Here is a 17,796-nt window from a genome sequence, read left to right on the forward strand (position 1 = left end):
AGCATGAAGAGAGCAGGCTGTAGACAGAGCAGTTTTGAGTACATTGTGTCTCTGGAGGAGTCAAGGTCTTAACTGGCATTTGAGGTTTGGTTGTGCAGAGGACTGTATGTAAATAGAGTGTTTGAATTCTCCTAAAAAACACTGACAATTTATCAAAAATGTTTCTGCCTTTTTTTTTTTTTTAACTTCTTTTTCTGCCTTGCCTTTCTGCAGCCTTCCTGCCTCCTGTAGCTTTGCCTTCGCCTGGTCCCTACTTCCTGTTGCGTGCTTCAAAAACATACTGAAATCACTCAGCTTTGGTGGAGCGCTTTCACATTCTCCAAACATTCCCCTCATTTGCATCTCCCTAGTCCAATCTACGAATCTATCCATTCCTTTCTCTTCCACTTCTTTTGGAACTTTCTTCCGCCATCTAGTCACTGTTTCAATTAATGTCAATCCCAAGCAGCCAGGTTTGCAGTCCTTCCACTTATCAATAACTTTTTGTGACATTCTTGAAATATTTTTACACGTGTTAGTCGGAGAGGATGAATGGCACAGTGCTCAAGTGAGGACCCGATCAAGAAGCTTCTACATGGAGCCTCGTACTCTGTGTGCTTGATCGCTGGGGGTTCTCCCAGTCTATTCACTTGTTTTAATTCACCAACCTCTGTAATACATTAACTGAAAATCCCCTCTAAATTATTTCAATGCCCCCCTTTTACAGAACAACTTGAGATCTGTGTCAGTGCAGGAATTCTCAATCAGTCTAAACTGTTCGATACACTGTCACTCACACAGTAAAAATATCAATCAAGTAGGAAACCTCCCCACATTTACATGAAAAATAGTAAAGTTATCCCTGTGTCCTCATGAACACTTTAACGCTACAGCTCACGGCTCAACCGGAGATTTTTTTTCTTCTCAAACGGCTCAACCGGAGGAGCATTTTTTATTTTTATTGCTCAATGGCCCAGCCGGAGATTATTATTATTATTATTATTATTATTATTATTATTATTATTATTATTATTATTATTATTATTATTATTATTTATTGCTCAATGGCCCAGCCGGAGATCCTTTTTTAGTCTAGCTAGGGCACTTTTTTGCTTTCCCTCATGTGAGACTATGTGTTTATGTGTTTAAAAGTTCTCTTTCGATTGACTCCATCATCAATCGGACACAGTCTTAGAGTCAGCCAATCCGGGTCACGACACCAAATTGTTAGCACAGTTCTTTTATTGGAAGCCCAACAACAGGCCAGAGAAATCTTCAGTTCATAGCCGATTTATTGACGTCACAGGTGAAGAATAGCAGCAATGAGCTTAGAATGACAGAGTTCTCGCAGGACCTCTGTCAGAATGAGCACAGATTTCGAATAACAGTTCACATTTATCTTCTTGGGCTTAAGACAGCCCTGTACAGAAGTTGGACTTACGCGACCAAATGTAATTGGCCAGTTACCAAGACGTGGACAGCCCAACTACTGTCCACATCTTGTCTTTGGAATGTGATAAGCAACCTGTGTGTGAGTGTTGTTTACGCGTGGATCTAATGTAACAGACATCAGAAAAGAGAGAAGAGAAAAGTGCCATCTGCCTCCTGTTCTCCAATTTGGCTTTCACCAGTCATGTTATCTTACAACTCTGAACAGTACAAGGACATTCATTAGGTTACACAAGTGCAGTCAGAAAGTACAGAATAGAAACACATAAAATCACTAGACAGAGCCAAATTGTTACAAGATCATATTTTATGCATCACTGTGTTAGTTTTCACAATGTTTTAAGGTATTGTCTAAATGAATGGGACCTTCATCTACAGTAACGTCAGGCCCTGAATTGTAGGTCAGAGCCAACCCCTCCACCCAGTTGGCCCAAACATTTCTTGAGGTGCAAGTTTGTCAAAATCAATCTTATCTCAAAAAAGTAAATTGAGTAACTCTTGAAAAAATACTGAAGGTGTGAAGTGATACTGTTTTAGTTGATGATCTATTAAGTGTGAACTAATCACACAAAGTCATAATGACTTCACTGTTATTAGTAAGCAATAGGAATTCATCATAAAGTATTAATTCATGCATTAAAACATCATGGATCATTTATTACATAAGTGAGTTGTTAGTGAGTTCGTAATAGAACGTGTAAGCTAGCACTTTACATAGCTATATGAATCATGTCACGGTGCAACACAGTAGAGACTAAAAGAAAACTGGCAACCTATTCCAATAGGCCTGTCGTGTGATATCAGGTAAAATGAAATGTACAGAAAAAAAACATACAGAGTAGTAAGTCCTACTCCACCGTTATGCATCAGTTATGTTTCCGTTTATATTTTCTCCTACAGCTTCGTTTTGGTACGCTGCTTTATATACTGTCGGCTGTTCTCGGTTCTCCCTCGTGCCTCATCGGTGTTCATTGGCATTCCGCGGCGCGCGCCCCCAGTATAGCAGCCGCAGCAGCGGCACGCGCATCTCAAGAGAGAGGTTAGGGCATCTGCAGAGCTCGAGCTTCTGAGCGAAAATAGAATGACGACATGAGCTCGCATCGTCTGTAATGGAGATAATATTTTGGTAGGAACCACTACCTTAGGATGCTGTGGCGACGCGTGAAGAGCCTGGATACGATCATGAAGCTGCTGCTTTTGGTTACACTTCTGTGGCGCGAGGGTTTGTGCGGATCTCCGAGCGTTCAAATCGGTAGGATTTTCATTTTTTTGTCGTGGCCCCACAATTGTCTGCTTGTAAACTCACGGTCGTAGGTCTGTCTAAATCATTCTCACTATTTGCTTTTCCTCTTTTCCCTTTCATCGTTCCCTGTGTCTGCCTCCTACTAATGTGGGCGTCTCTTATCTCTGTCCTTGTAGCGCTTTAATTTCAAGGGGCCTCCTGAGTGTATGGTTGCTGCAGTGTTCTAATAATAACATCATTTTCCTCTTTTATATTTGTCTATGGTCTTATATGCACTTGCCTCTTAGTAGCAGTGCAGTGTGTGTGTGCATATGTGTTTTTCTTTGAGATGTTGGCACACAGGTAAGGGCAGGTAAATCCAATATATTTCTAATCCAGCACTCCAAACGTATTTCCTGATCTCCGTTCCGTGTTGCATAGCAATTTCAGGTTCTGTGTATATAATGACCTTTGTAACGACGATTAAGCATAGAGGATGTGTTAAGCTTTCAGCCACATGCCATTACAGTGAAATATATAAATAGGCTATACAAGTACTAAATATGTCTATTGTGAGAATTGAAATAGTTTATTTAAATAACTATCAGAGTGATTTCATACTGTTTACTGTGCTGATTTTTCAGTCATTTATCATTACAGGGGTTGACAAAGGTATGCCATTTAGAGTATTTCTTTTAAATATTGGAAACAATTTCTCATGAAAAGACCCAAACCAACAATGAAGTGATTCTGCTGGCAAGTATTGTGAGTGTATCCAAAGCCTGGAAAAATTAAGAATTTGACCTGCTGGTGGCACTAGGGGAGTGGTCAGGGGATTATCAAAACATAGCAGTACATGCCTCCTAGGAATCATGAATGTCTCTGCAACATTTTGAGCCATTCTATCAAGCTGAGATATTTCACAAAACAAGTGAAAACTTTGACCTGTTTGTTGCATTCAATGTCAGATATTTCAGCCTGGACCAAAGTGACAGACAGACTGACAGACAGACAGGTATACCTTTTACATCTAAGTCAGTCTTGATGGTGTACTAGGAATACTTACTATAGAGCATCAAACAAATGCACTATATAGTCCTGTCACAGTATTGTCCTGTGAAGACTTTCTAAAAACTACAGTGGCCAGGTCATTAATGAATGCCTATTTGAGACAGGACTAACAGCCCAAGGGGTCAAGGGCCTTAAAGCAGAGTTAAACTGACCACAGTCAGTCAACTAGATAACTAGATCAGTCAGAAGTATGGGTTATGGTTTGTTTGGTTTTTTTTTTTTGCACCTGATGCTGATTTATATTAAATATCTGTCAATAAATTAACATAATAATCATTGATATTATATGCTACTTTCTGGAAGGTGGGACAGGCGTCCATTGTCTCACAATCCTATCATGGATCTGCTGTTTCAGGAAATTACTGATCCTTCTTTAAAAATGAAACTACATATTTGTGATATTTTTTAAGGATTTACGGTCCACTGTCCTTTTTTTTTTTTTTTTAGCTGCATCACTGTACACAGAGTAACTGCGTACAACTGTGTAAGTACCACTTTAAGGTAGTATGTGCACATCCCAAGATGTTATCTTGTGTGTAGGCAGGAAGGCAAAATGATAGATAAAAAAAAAAAAGATATCTAAAGATAAACAAGCAGCAGCACATTTGGCTGTCAAAATTGGCTACAAATGAAGTTCCAATATTCCTTCTAAAAAAACACATAGGTTCAAACCATTTGAATATCTATTTTTGTGTATTATGACTACAAGAGGAAAAAACAATATGTCCACTTCAATATTATCCAACATAAACATCTACAAGCTTAACATACCTATATATACCGACAAAATAAACAAATATAATTTTGTCCTATACTGCGTTGTTGACTTATGCACTTTTTTAAGCTTTACCTACATTATATTTTCAATCAATGAAAGTGATGTTTGCGCAGTATGCAGGCCCATGCATCCTGGAAGAATCCAGTGTCATGGTCAAACAGGAGGAATACAGGTCACTTATTGTCTGAATATGGACCCTTTTTTGTGTCCAAGTGACTAATGGAGACAGCAGTTTTTTCAGTATTGAATGAGAGTGCTGCAGGCATGTAATAGACTGCAATTTAATCCCTCCAGGTGGATGCGCACCATAAATGTATGTCCACTAGGTGGTTGATTTTGCCACTGACAGGTTCAAAATCTGTTATTCTAAGTGTCTGACAAGATTGTGGAAAGGAGCCATAGAGAAATACCTTTTTGTTGGAGAGTAAGATCCATTTTGTTAAACCAGAAACAGCTGTTGTATTGCTCATGCCAAGGCCACCAGACTCCATTCACAGAAACAGTAACTTTATTATCGTAAAACACACACTTCATACAAATACAAAATAAAACTCACCAAGACCTTCTTGGTTTGTCTTTCCATAGTTCCATGAGTCATTGCTAACTCTGATTTGGTTGGAATAAGCTCTTAATTCACTGAATCGGGAGAGGAGAGAGGGAGATGTATATCTAACTCAGGAATTGTTTTCACTGGACAGGAGGGACTTAAATATGTCAGATTTCAACAGAAAAAAAAAATCTTATTCAATCCAGGTGTGAATCCAAGATTGAACCAATTAAATCAATATTTATGCATCAGATTGAAAATACCACAATCTCTGTGGTACAATCAAATGCCTCACCTCAAAGGAATTTTATAGTAGGTTACATCTTGCTATGACAATTAGAATTATCTATTTTCGTTCAACTGTTATTTAAAATCTTGAAGATTTAGACTTAGACTTTTACTTTATTGATCCCAATTTGGGAAATTCTTTTGTTGCAGCAGCAGCAGGTTAAACATACACATAAACATAAAATATGTACAATAAAGAAGAATAAGGATGAAAATAAAACCAAGAGAAAACGAATGTTCTCAAAAATTATAACTAAGCATATAAACATGGAAGTTTTACTCTTTGAGAGTACAGTTAAAACAAAATAAATACAATACACTCATTTCCTGAAATCACACATCGCTTTCTATGAGACAGGTAGTCCTGAAACAATTTACAAGACTTCAAAACCAATATCACAACCACTGTATGAGCATAACAGTTAAAATGCTTTTGTTAAATCTACAAAGAGGGCAGCCCAGTATTTCCCTTTGTCAATGGTAGATACAATATAATTTACAACCAAGGTAATAGCAGTGACAGTACTGAAAACAGATTGGATTGCTATCTCAGTCAAACAATTTTCTAATGCTAATTAAACAATAAGCCCTGTGCTCTCACTGCCCTACAGCCAATATGGTGACCAAAACAGACAATTAAAAAAAAAAAAAAAATCACATATAATAATAAAAATCAGGTGCTGAGAGTGTGTGTGTTCATCTATGTTTGTGTGTGTGTGTGTGTGTGTGTGCATGCATGTGCTGTAATTTCATGAGTACGCTCATTTTAGACTCAACTGCAGGACAAACTGTTAACTCAAAATTTCATTACACATCCATGTATGGAGGTGACTTCTCTTGCTAATCCTTAGCGGTTTTATAATGGGAGCAGGAAGCTCACTACATTTGAGCTTCAGAAATGCTTGGGGAAATCAGTTGTTTGGACACTACTACACTACTTGATCAATAAAAGAGTTGAGCTACTGAAAACTATTCGATTCAGAAAACAGAGACTACTACTACCACCATACTACTGAGATACCTGAGATATGTACTGACATGATATTCTTTGGCAGAAAACCAAAAGTTTGTTATATAAGTACAATAGACAGTGTACCATGGAGCATGTCTATCAAGGACACTTACATACAGCAGCAACAGGCACACATACCAAAGCAGCAGAGGGGGCTTTGTGGTAACAACAAACCAGCTGAGCTTGTGCTGCAGTTTGAAATGTGGAGATAAGGTTAGGTCTGGCTGTGTGAGATGACACAAAAAGCTATGTGAAAAAACCGTTTCTCACATTCGACATACAACTCTTGGCTCCAAGTAAGGCTTAATGTTCACACAGCTTCTCTTTAATGTCTATTAACATTAATTATGCCAGCATTGCTCCAGTGTGTGGGTCTACAGTAGATGCTATTAGCTACATTAGCTGCAGAACATGCTAATGCCAAATTCAACAGGCTAACCAGCAGAATAAACAGTAACACAACATAAAATGACAGAACTTACAGATTCTAAGTTTGAAGTCGGTAACAATCCATTTTTGAATGTCAGTTTTGAAGTGAATCCTGCTTTGTATTGGCCCTCGAAAGCAGTCTAAAGTAAAATAATAACAATATAACTGTTAGCCTAAGAGTTTCCCAGTTGTTGTGGCAATATTTCTAACAACAAAAAGTTAATCCACTTCACTTCCTCAGAATTATACCTTTGTATCTTAGATTTAGATTTATTTGTCCTTCTGCAACGAAAATTGTTTCCACTTTCCGTACAATCTCAGACCACACAAATACATCAAACTGGATAGATTACATTAAATTTGACAGATACATACATGAATCCCACACCGCATGGGAGTACAACGTCACAGTACACAAATATATCAAACTGGACAAAAAACATCACGATTGACAAATACATACAGTGCTGCTTGAAAGTATGTGAACCCCTTGAGCAGTTTAGATGTTTCTGTTGTTTTACCACGATTTTCTTATTTTATCATCACCAGTTTTTATGTATGAAATGTCAGATATATGTTTATCAATTGCATGTACTTGTTTAGTGGGACTTGTTTAAGTAGCCCAAAAAACTACATGATACATGGAATTAGTGTATGTGCAAAAGTAAGTGAACCCCCAGCTGCATTGGTAAGTTTGGATGTATGTTTCAAGGGTTATTTTAATGTTATTTACTTACCCATAAACCAGATGAAGGCCAACCCACACATCACATCTAGAGAGTTGCAGACCTTTCTGGTAGCATCTGAGACAAATGCGCATGCGTCTACAATCAGATGAAAATTGAATAGCCATGACATTCATGGGAGGGTTGCTAGAAGGAAGCCTCTGCTCTCAAAATAGAACAAAGTTTCCCATTTCAACTTTGCCAGAGAGCACTTGGACAAACCAGAGACCTTCTGGAAGTCCATTCTCTGGACAGATGAGTCCAAAATAGAATTATATGGTCACAATCAAAACCACCATGTTAGGAGAATAGCCAACACTGCATATGAAGAAAAGAATCTCCTAACAGTGAAGCATGATGGTCAAAATGTGAACGTCTGGGGCTGCTTTTCTGCTTCTGGATAGGGATGGGTACCTTTCACATCTGAATCGATACGATACCGATACTCGGTACCTGCGAATCGATACCGGTATTTTTCGGTACCTGTTTTCGATACTTTTTTGGGGGGGGATATGTGTTTGGTAATTAAAGTTATTTTGTATATTTAAAAAAATAGTCAAAACTTCGGAATTTTGAACATTTATTCTTCAATAACATCAAGTTAAATAACTCCAACATAGAACTTGAGAAAAATGTGTGTGGGGATAAAGTAAATAACTTAAAAATAAATAGATTCAAAATAAATAACTGTATAAAATTATGCTAATTGAAGCTGCGTCGTCATCGTCGTCATCTACCTTTTTAAAAGGGGCGGTTGTTCTCCTTCCTCGAAGCTGGCTGCAAGTGTCGAGCCGCTGGCTGCAGCAGGCTTGCTGGCGGTAACGTTTAATGCTGACGCCGGGCGAGTAGCTGTGGTAACGTTAGCCTGTGTTTTTAAACTGTCGTGCACTCCTCCGCCTTGAGGAATATTTGGTGTTTAACCAAGTGCTTCCTCAAGTTGGACGTGTTTCCCTTGCTGGCTTTGCACTTCGCATCACAAATGTTGCACCGCGCGTTGTCGGCATCCAGCTTGATAAAATGAAGCCAGACTATGGAGCGCTTACGGTCCGCCTCTGAAGATAAAGCAACCACTGACGTAACCGCGTCACCGCGTCTTCCTATCTCGCCGACGCATAACGTCAAGGTGCGTACAGGGTAAAAAAAAAAAAAAAAAAAGTGCGTTCAGGTACCGAATTGTGGTACCGACGGATTTCCCGTGAATCGATACTCGCTACTTCAGCGGGAATTCGGTCGGTACCAAAAAAGTACCGAAATTCGGTACCCATCCCTACTTCTGGACCTGTACAACTCCATATTATCCAAGGAACCATGAATTCTCAGGCGTATCAACAAATTCTTGACCAGAATCTCCTGCCATCAGTCAGGGAGTTGAAGCTGGGACGAAAATGGATTATGCAACAAGACAATGACCCAAAGCATTCCAGCACATCTACAAAGGAATGGCATCAGAGAAAGAAGATTCATACTCTGGATTGGCCCAGTCAAAGTTTGGACCTTAATCCAATTGAAATGTTGTGGCGAGACCTGAAGAAGTTGGTACATACCAGATGTCCCTCCAACTTCTCTCAACTGGCTGAGTTCTGCAAGGAAGAGTGGGCAAAAATCCCCATAAGCAGATGCGAGAGACTGGTTAGTGGTTACAGAAGGCGTTTGGTTGAAGTAATGGCAGCAAAAGGAGGAGCCACAAGCTACTAATAAAAAGGTTCACATACTTTTGCACATGTTAAATTTTCAGTTTTTGTGAAATGAACCACCTTTTTTGAATTAAATAACGAAACTGTATCTCTTTGTGTGTGTCCATTATTTGGAAGGTGTGCTTTACAAATTGGGATTTGGATGTATGTTTAATAAGGTTACTTTAATGTTATTTACAAAAACAGCGACCATGTCTGGAGGGTTCACAAACTTTCAAGCAGCACTGTACATGAATCCCTTACCATACGCCCACTACCAGCCCATTCTCAAACTTTTCATACGCAAACACACAAACTCAGGCACATTACAGTCTGGATGTTCGGTTCAGCTCTGTTATGGCAGAAGGGAAAAAACTCCAAGCAAGCGACCGTCACAGCGACCAGACGGGAGGAGCACGAGTGAGGGTTGAGGGTCTGGGAGATTGGGGAATGGGAGGTCAATGATCTTATGTAGATCGTAAGCATATTAACGAAGCAGGGGGAGCAGTAGAGGACGATGCATTGAACTAGTAGCAGAACATAGGGGCCAACGGAAAGTGCTTTAAGTTTGCAGATGATGGAGAGTCTTTGTTGGCAGCCTTTAGGGATGTCAATTTTCTGTTCAAAGTTCAGCTTATTGTCCAGGGTGATGCCAAGATATTTGTTGAACCTCCACTAGTTCAGTAACTTCACCATTGATGCTGATGGGGGTGTGGGTGGAGTTACAGACTGAGTGATTGTCCATGCACCACTGTGTGAGATAGGAGATGGAGTTACAGTAGCTTGCAACCAAGTTATCATTGAGTTGTTCGAGTACTGCAGTGTCGTCGGAGTATCTGAGGTATGGGGTGTAACTGTGTGTAAATGTGTGTAGCCCTCTGCCTGTGTGTTAATGCAGCCACTGTAAAGCACTTTTTTTTTTTTAATATGCTTAAACTTTTATCATGATAATGGTGGTATTGCAAAATCCATGTCATGGCATGATGTCACACCAGTCACAGTGACAGAACTGGTCACCCCGAGTGGCCACTAAGGCAGGCATCTCCAAACTACTCCACAAAGGGCCGTGTGGAAGTCTGACCAATCAGCTCTCTGAAGACTGAGATCAGCTGATGAAATGAGTCAAGTCTGGTGTGCTGCTGCTTGGTTGGAAAGAAAACCTTCAGCCACTCAGCCCTTTGTGGAATAGTTTGGAGATGCCTGCACTAAGGGAAGGAACAAAAATGCAATGATCCAATGTGTAGCTAGCAAGAGCACACACATTCAAATCTAAAATGTGGGTGCTATTATTGGTTGCAAATATTGGTATGCAACGTTTCTTATTTCTTTAGCTTTATACATGCATGATTTTTTTATTTGTTTGTATCAGCGCACATGTGGAATGTGTGCAACAATGCAGTCAGAGCAACATATGCTGCCAGGAGATGCCATATGTCATATTACCTTTACCTACACTTATGATCGTAGTGTAACACGCCACTGCAGATACTCACCTTATATTATACATAATAGGTTACAAGATGGCTGCAGCAGCTGGATGAAAGGCCTCCATGCATGATTGACCATCCAGGTTTAGAATCTGTTTGCCAAAATGTGTTCTCGCTGCAGAATGCATACAACATTTACAGGGCTGAATACAGCTATGGGGGATAGAGCAGTGAGTTTTATCTATAATAAGATAAGATAAGATAAGATAAGATAAGATAGACTTTATTTATCCCACAATGGGGGAAATTCACAGGTTACAGCAGCAACAGGACAGAGTACAAGAAGTCAGAGGACAAGAGGACAAGCAAAATATTGCACAGTATTATATACCGTATGGAATTTACAATATATACAATACGTACACCCTTATTTACTTATATGTATTACTCATTTAAAAATGATGATTGCACATGAAAACAGGAAAAATGTGAGATGTGATCAGTACGGCTTGCAATTGAGTTGATGTTATTGTGCACTGTTATACAGTCTGATGGCTGTGGGCAGGAATGACCTGCGGTAGCGCTCCTTCCTGCACTGGGGATGTAAAAGTCTTGTGCTGAAGGAGCTGCTCAAGGTCCTCACGGTGTGGTGCAGGGGGTGGGAGGAGTTGTCCACGATCTGTCCACCACCTCCTCGATGGAGTCCAGTGGGCAGCCCAGGACAGAGCTGGCTCTCTTAACCAGTTTGTTCAGTCTCTTCCTGTCTCTGTCCGTGCTGCCCCCTCCCCAGCATACTATGGCATAAAACACTGCAGAGGCCACCACAGTGTCATAGAAAGTCCGGAGTAGAGCCCTGCACACACCAAAGGACCTCAGTCTCCTCAGCAGGTGTAGGCGACTCTGGCCCTTTCTGTACAGGGCATTAGTATTGTCTGTCCAGTCCAGTTTATTGTTGAGGTGAACACCCAGGTACTTAAATGAGTCCGCCATGTCAATGTCCGAGCCCTGGATGTTCACCGGTGTGTGAGGGGAAGGTTTTCTTCGGAAATCAATAATCATCTCCTTGGTCTTGCTGGTGTTTAGGATCAGGTGGTTCTGCTGACACCAGTCCACGAAGTCCGTGACGACCCCTCTGTACTCTTGCTCATTCTCCTCTGACACACAGCCAACAATGGCACTGTCATCAGAGAATTTCTGCAGATGACAGAGGGTGGAGTTGTGCATGAAGTCCAAGGTGTAGAGGGTGAAAAGGAACGGTGACAGCACCGTACCCTGGGGGGCCCCTGTGCTGCTGAGTACCACATCTGACACACAGCTGTGTAGCCTCACATACTGTGGTCTGTCAGTGTGGTAGTCGATGGTCCATGCAGCCAGCTGTTGGTCCACACCAGCCGCCTCCATTTTCCCTCTCAGCATTGAAGGCTGGATGGTGTTGAAAGCACTGGAGAAGTCAAAAAACATGACTCTCACAGTGCTCCCAGGGGACTCCAGGTGAGACAGAGCCCGGTGTAGCAGGTAGGTGATGGCGTCGTCCACCCCAATGCCAGGTCGATATGCGAACTGTAGCGGGTCCAGCACAGAGCTCACCTGGGTGCGGAGGTGGCTGAGGACGATCCTCTCCATGGTCTTCATGAGGTGGGATGTTAGGGCGACAGGTCTGTAGTGGCTTGGTTCCCTGGGATGGGCTGTTTTTGGAACCGGCACCACGCAGGAGGTCTTCCACAGGGCTGGGACTCTCTCCAGACTGAGACTCAGTCAGGTGGTTCTGTACATGTTCAACCTGAGCTGGTCTGCACACTCCCTGAGCACCCTGGAGCTGATGGCGTCTGGGCCTGTGGCTTTCCTAGCCTTTGTCTTCCTGAGCTCCCTCCTCACCTGGTCCATAGTGATGGAGAGAGGGGAGGGGGGTGACTGTGGGGGGTAGTCCAGAGCTGTAGGTGGTGGTGGGACCTTGATGACAGCGGGGGTTGGAGCAGAGTGGTCTGAGGGGAGCTGAGGTGTTAAGGACTGCAGCTGAGGGGAGACGCCTGGCCTGGAGAGGTGCCCCAGTGAGAGGGGGCTGGAGTGGGGGCAGAGTCAAATCTATTAAAAAACAAGTTTAACTCATTTGCCCAGTCCTGATCTCCAGTGGTGGTTTGCCCATCCCCACTTTTGCCATGGCCCGAGATATGTTTCAGAACTCTCCACACATCTCGGACATTGTTCTTCTCCAGGCGCTGCTCCAGTTTCTCTCTGTAGTTTTTCTTGCACCTCCTGATGTTATACTTCAGCTCCTGCTGTACTCTCAGCTCCGCCTTGTCCCCTGAGATGAAGGCCCTCTTCTTCTCATTTAGCAGAGCCTTCAGTTCAGGGGTCACCCAGGGCTTGTTGTTGGGAAAACACTGTACTCTCTTGGATGGCACAGTGTTTTCCACACAGAAATTGATATAGTCCGTGATGCAGTGAGTCAGACTGTCAATGTCCTCCCCATGAGAGCTGCACAGTATGTCCCAGTCAGTGGTGATAAAGCAGTCTCTCATTTGCTCACATGCCTCCTCAGTTCAGGTCTTCACAGCCAGAGTCCAACTCAGAGTCCTGCCATGTGCAAAAGTTCGCAGACGACACTGCTGTCGTGGGTCATATCAGGAGTGGACAGGGGGAGGAGTACAGGACACTGATCCAGGACTTTGTCACATGGTGCGACTCCAACCACCTGCACCTCAACACCACCAAGGCCAGGGAGATGGTGGTGGACTTCAGGAGGCCCAGGCCTCATCCGGAGCCTGTGACCATAAAAGGGGACTTTGTAGAGTTTGTACGGACCTACAAATACCTGGGAGTGCAGCTGGATGATAAAATGGACTGGACTGCCAACACAGATGCTCTGTGCAGGACAGGACAGAGCCGACTGTACTTCCTCAGAAGGCTGAACGTTAAACATTATTGTCAACATTCCTCAATGTTCTCAATCGAATCTGTACAACACTCTGTTCAACATGCACCTTAACTTGCATTCTATTTGCATTGGACATCTATCTATCTATCTATCAACTCAGCACACTGCACATATCACTTTATATTTTATATCTTATATACACTTTTTCCCCCTGATCTGTTCACTTATACCTTTTACTTTTCCTGCCCTGCCACTTACTACCTGTTGTTCATGTCACCTGTTTGCATACTGTGTTGCACATGTTTTTATGGTTTCATAGAAATTACTTGCACTGCACCTACCTCATACTTTTTATACTTCATGCCACTTGCACTACTTTATGATATTAAAGTAAGGGAATTAGGAGTAAAGGGAGTAAAGGATATTATGACCATTTGCACTTCTGGTTAGATGCTAAACTGCATTTCATTGTCTCTGTGTTGCACTCTGATGATGACAGTAAAGTTGAATCTAATCTAATCTAATCTAATCTAATCTAATCTAATCTAATCTAGTACCTTTCAGTCTCACTTCAGGGTGGATCTAGTCCCGTGGTTTTACTTCTTACTATCTCTTAAGGTGGGTAGCCAGAGCTGAGAGTCTTTGCTTGGCAGTCTAGTTCTTCTGGTAAGGACAGTTAGTGGTACTTCCCATGAATCCATTTCTTCCCCACACCTTTCTGGGGCTCTGAGAGTTGTTCTGTCCATGTTGATGTTTGAGGACAGATGTAGACAGAAAGGGCAGCTGAATTAAACCTTTGATGTGCTGTACATTGCATTTGGTTCATATGCATAGCCTATGAGTAGTAGTTACGCTAGTGAGTATTCCACCTGAATTTTCTGGACTTTGTCTTTGTTACAGCCTGTCTTCAGTTACCACAGTAAGGTGAAGTCAATGTTAGTAAGGTAAGCATTTTAATATGATTGGATCATTGGTGACTCAGGATATGGCTTTAGCAACATTAAAATGCACAGTTTCAATTTGTGAATGCCAGTGTGACTGAGTCAAAGAGATGATTGCTCACCTATATGAGCACATTGAACTGCCTGGTAACACAGTGCAGTATAAAATCTTCATTTAACATGTTTCCCTGTCAATGTCCCGAAAACACAGACATTGCTATGTAAATATAATTAGTGGCTCATTCAAATATACAAATTATTGTCCCTCTACAAGTGAGCATAGTGTCACTACCATATAGGAAACTGAAGACACTGTTTGGGACATGTCTAATTTCAGTGACTTGTGTCTTGTGTGTATGTGTGTATGTTTTACATGAAATTACTGCGGCAACATTTTAACATCTGCTATTAAGGACATTTTTGAAGAGATTCAGAATATACATGAGTATACAGACAAATATATAAATACTACAGAATAGATTAAACTTTATTCTGAAAGATTTATCAGTATGCCATTTAAAGAATTTAAAAAAATCCATGTCTCACTTTTTCAAAGACTGATCAGTCTTTCAGCTTGGTCAGTGAATCCTCCAGCCTTGCCAGTCAAAGACAGCTCGCCATTTTACCCCAAGCTTTACTCTGAACAAGTTGAAGATGCAGTCTTGCAATCTAGCTTCACTGAAATGAATACAAAGATATGTGGACATGTGCAATACAACAGGATAACATCCAATTTGTTGGCAGTAGGAATGATGACTTAATGTTGGTGAGTTTGGTGAACTCATCCTCACTGCAGTGAAAGATAAATGGTAAATCTATTGTAAATATATAGGACTTTTCTCATCTGATGACCACTCTAGGCAGTTTTTACAGCAGAAATCTGCATTCACCCATTCACACAGACATTTGTACAGCGACTAAACCACCTCCTCATTACATGCGATATCCATTCACACACACTCACACACTGATGCACAGCACTGGGGGCAATTTGGGGTTCTGTAACTTGCCCAAAGATACTTCGACATGTAGCCTGCTGAGGCCAGGGCCTCAGAAGGACAAAAGGTCAAACCACCGACCTTCTGATAAGTGAACTACCACTACTGAGCCACAGCCATCCCCGAGATTATTCAGCACTTCACTTTCTGATGAGAGTACTGTACATATATGTAACGACTACATGTACTCAGTAAAAAATGAAAGGGGGAGGCTGTGATACCTACGCAGATTGACATGTGATCGTTATCATCTTATTTGAAAAATGGATAGCTGATAGTCCCACTGAAGCAGAATGTATTGTCAGAGTAGATGCTTAGATGTCAAAAAGCAAAATTATTAGTCATGCTTACCTGTGCATTCACCTGATCACACACCTGAAGCTCATCACAATCACCCCCAGTCAACCTGGCCCCAGTGCATACCCCCCGGATCGGCTGTTTGTCATCGCTGCTCTGCAGTCTGATGTCCTCCGGTGGGCTCACGCCTCCAAGTTCACTTGTCACCCCAGTATCCAGAGAACCCAAGACATCCTCCATCAACGCATCTGGTGGTCCACATTAGAAGAGGATGTCAAGGGGTTTGTCAACATCTCTGCTGTCTGCAACCAACACAAGCTGCCTCACCATGCCCCTGTTGGGTTCCTGCAGCCTCTCCCGGTGCCACGCCGCCCATGGTCGCATAGCTCTCTGGACTTCATCATGGGCCACCATCTCAAGAGAACACGGCCATCCTAACTGTGGTAGATTGGTTCAGCAAGATGGCTCCCTTCATCCCCCTGACCAAACTTCCCTCCGCCAAAGAAACCACAGAACTAGTCCTGCTCCATGTTTTCCGCCTCCATGGTCTCCCAGTTGACATGGTGTCTGATTGGGGGCTCCAGTTTTCCTCCATTTATACTGGAAAGAGTGCTGCAGTCTACTGGGGGCCACGACCAGTCTGTTGTCCAGATTCCACCCCCAGTCCAATGGTCAAAGTGAGAGCATGAATCAGGAGATGGAAACAGCCCTCTACTGCATGGTCTCCTCCTCCTGGTCGCAGCAGCTGCTGTGGATGGAATACGCACACAACATCCAAACCAGCTCTGCCAAGGGCTTGTCACCCTTCCAGTGTGCCTATGGATTTTAGCCTTCACTCCTTCTGGTCTTGGAGAAGGAAGTCTACTGTCCCTCCATCCAAACCTTCATCCACCGCTGCCACTGCACCTGGTCCCAGAGCTTCACTCCTCTGCTCCATGGGACGCTACACGACCACTGCTAATCATAGTCAAACCCAGAGGGTGTGGCTTTCTACTTGGGATCTTCCTCTTCGGGTGGAGTCCAGAAAGATGGCACTCAGGTTCATTGGTCCTTTCACCATCCAGAAGGTCATTAGTTCCACAGCTGGTGAGGTTGAAGCTCCCCCAGTCTGATAGAGTGCACCCCTCTTTCTACATCTCCTTGGTTAAACGGGCCCGAGAAAGTCCACTCAATCCTGCTGATCTACCTCCTTATACTTAGACTTTAGACTTTAGGCTGCTTCTTTATTGATCCCAATTTAGGAAATTATTTTGTTGCAGTAGCAATTAAACATACAGGCAAACACAGAATGTATACACAAGTATTAAGAAAAAAGTAACAAAAAATAGAAACAGGAATGAAAATAAAAATATAACTAAGTATATATATAATATGTATTATAATTAGGGGTGTCAAATTATTGCATTACTTGCAATTATTTAATTACAGTCATATTTAGCGCATTATGTTTTTTAATCGCGTTAATCTAAATTTTTTTTTTTTTTTTTGGATTTGATTTTATTAATTCATGCTTGCAGTGGAGCCAGGGCTCCACTGAAAAAACGCAGAACTTTACAAAACAAACATTAGAGAAAGACACTACAAAACAATTTCAAGATTAAGAAGAATAGATAAATAACTAAAATATTTCGGGGCAGTGAATTGGGAACAGTTAGCAGTCATGGTGGCCATGCTATGTCATTTTATTTTTATTTATTTATTTTTCCAGTCTAAATAGTGTCATTATATAGCCTGACTGCTGTGTGCAGCGTTGAGTTCCTCAGCCTGCTGGTCTTGGCCATGGGTTCAGCCAGCTTGTGCTGGTTCCTCAGTGTCTTGGCGGTGCAGTTGCCTCGTGTTGGAGGAAGCAGGTCATACAGAGGATGTTGCTCATCATGCATGTCCCTGATTAACTTCACTGCAGCCTCCTCCCTCCTGATCTGGAGTGATGGTAGGGGTTGTGAAAAATTACCAGCTCTTCTTCTGATGATTTTGCAGGCACGTGTCTGGACCCGCTCTAGCTCTGCTTGTTGTTTTTTTGAACAACCCACCAAGAGCACTGAGCTATATTCAAGACATGGCCTGATGAGAGTGGTATACATGGTG

General features: G+C 42.0%; 1 protein-coding gene across 3 annotated transcripts in view; it reads left to right on the forward strand.

Moving 5' to 3' along the window:
- Positions 1-2,401: 2,401 nt before the first annotated feature.
- The window catches only part of LOC143319929 (glutamate receptor 2-like), a 180,364-nt gene continuing 164,969 nt past the window's right edge, over positions 2,402-17,796 (forward strand). For all 3 annotated transcript variants that reach the window (XM_076729206.1, XM_076729208.1, XM_076729209.1), the window contains exon 1: positions 2,402-2,680. In XM_076729206.1, coding sequence (XP_076585321.1) covers positions 2,575-2,680 — 106 coding nt within the window. In that variant the 5' untranslated portion in view covers positions 2,402-2,574. The remainder of the gene's footprint in view (positions 2,681-17,796) is intronic.

The sequence above is a fragment of the Chaetodon auriga genome, chromosome 4 (genome assembly GCF_051107435.1).
Source record: "Chaetodon auriga isolate fChaAug3 chromosome 4, fChaAug3.hap1, whole genome shotgun sequence".
Classification (NCBI taxonomy): Eukaryota; Metazoa; Chordata; class Actinopteri; order Chaetodontiformes; family Chaetodontidae; genus Chaetodon; species Chaetodon auriga.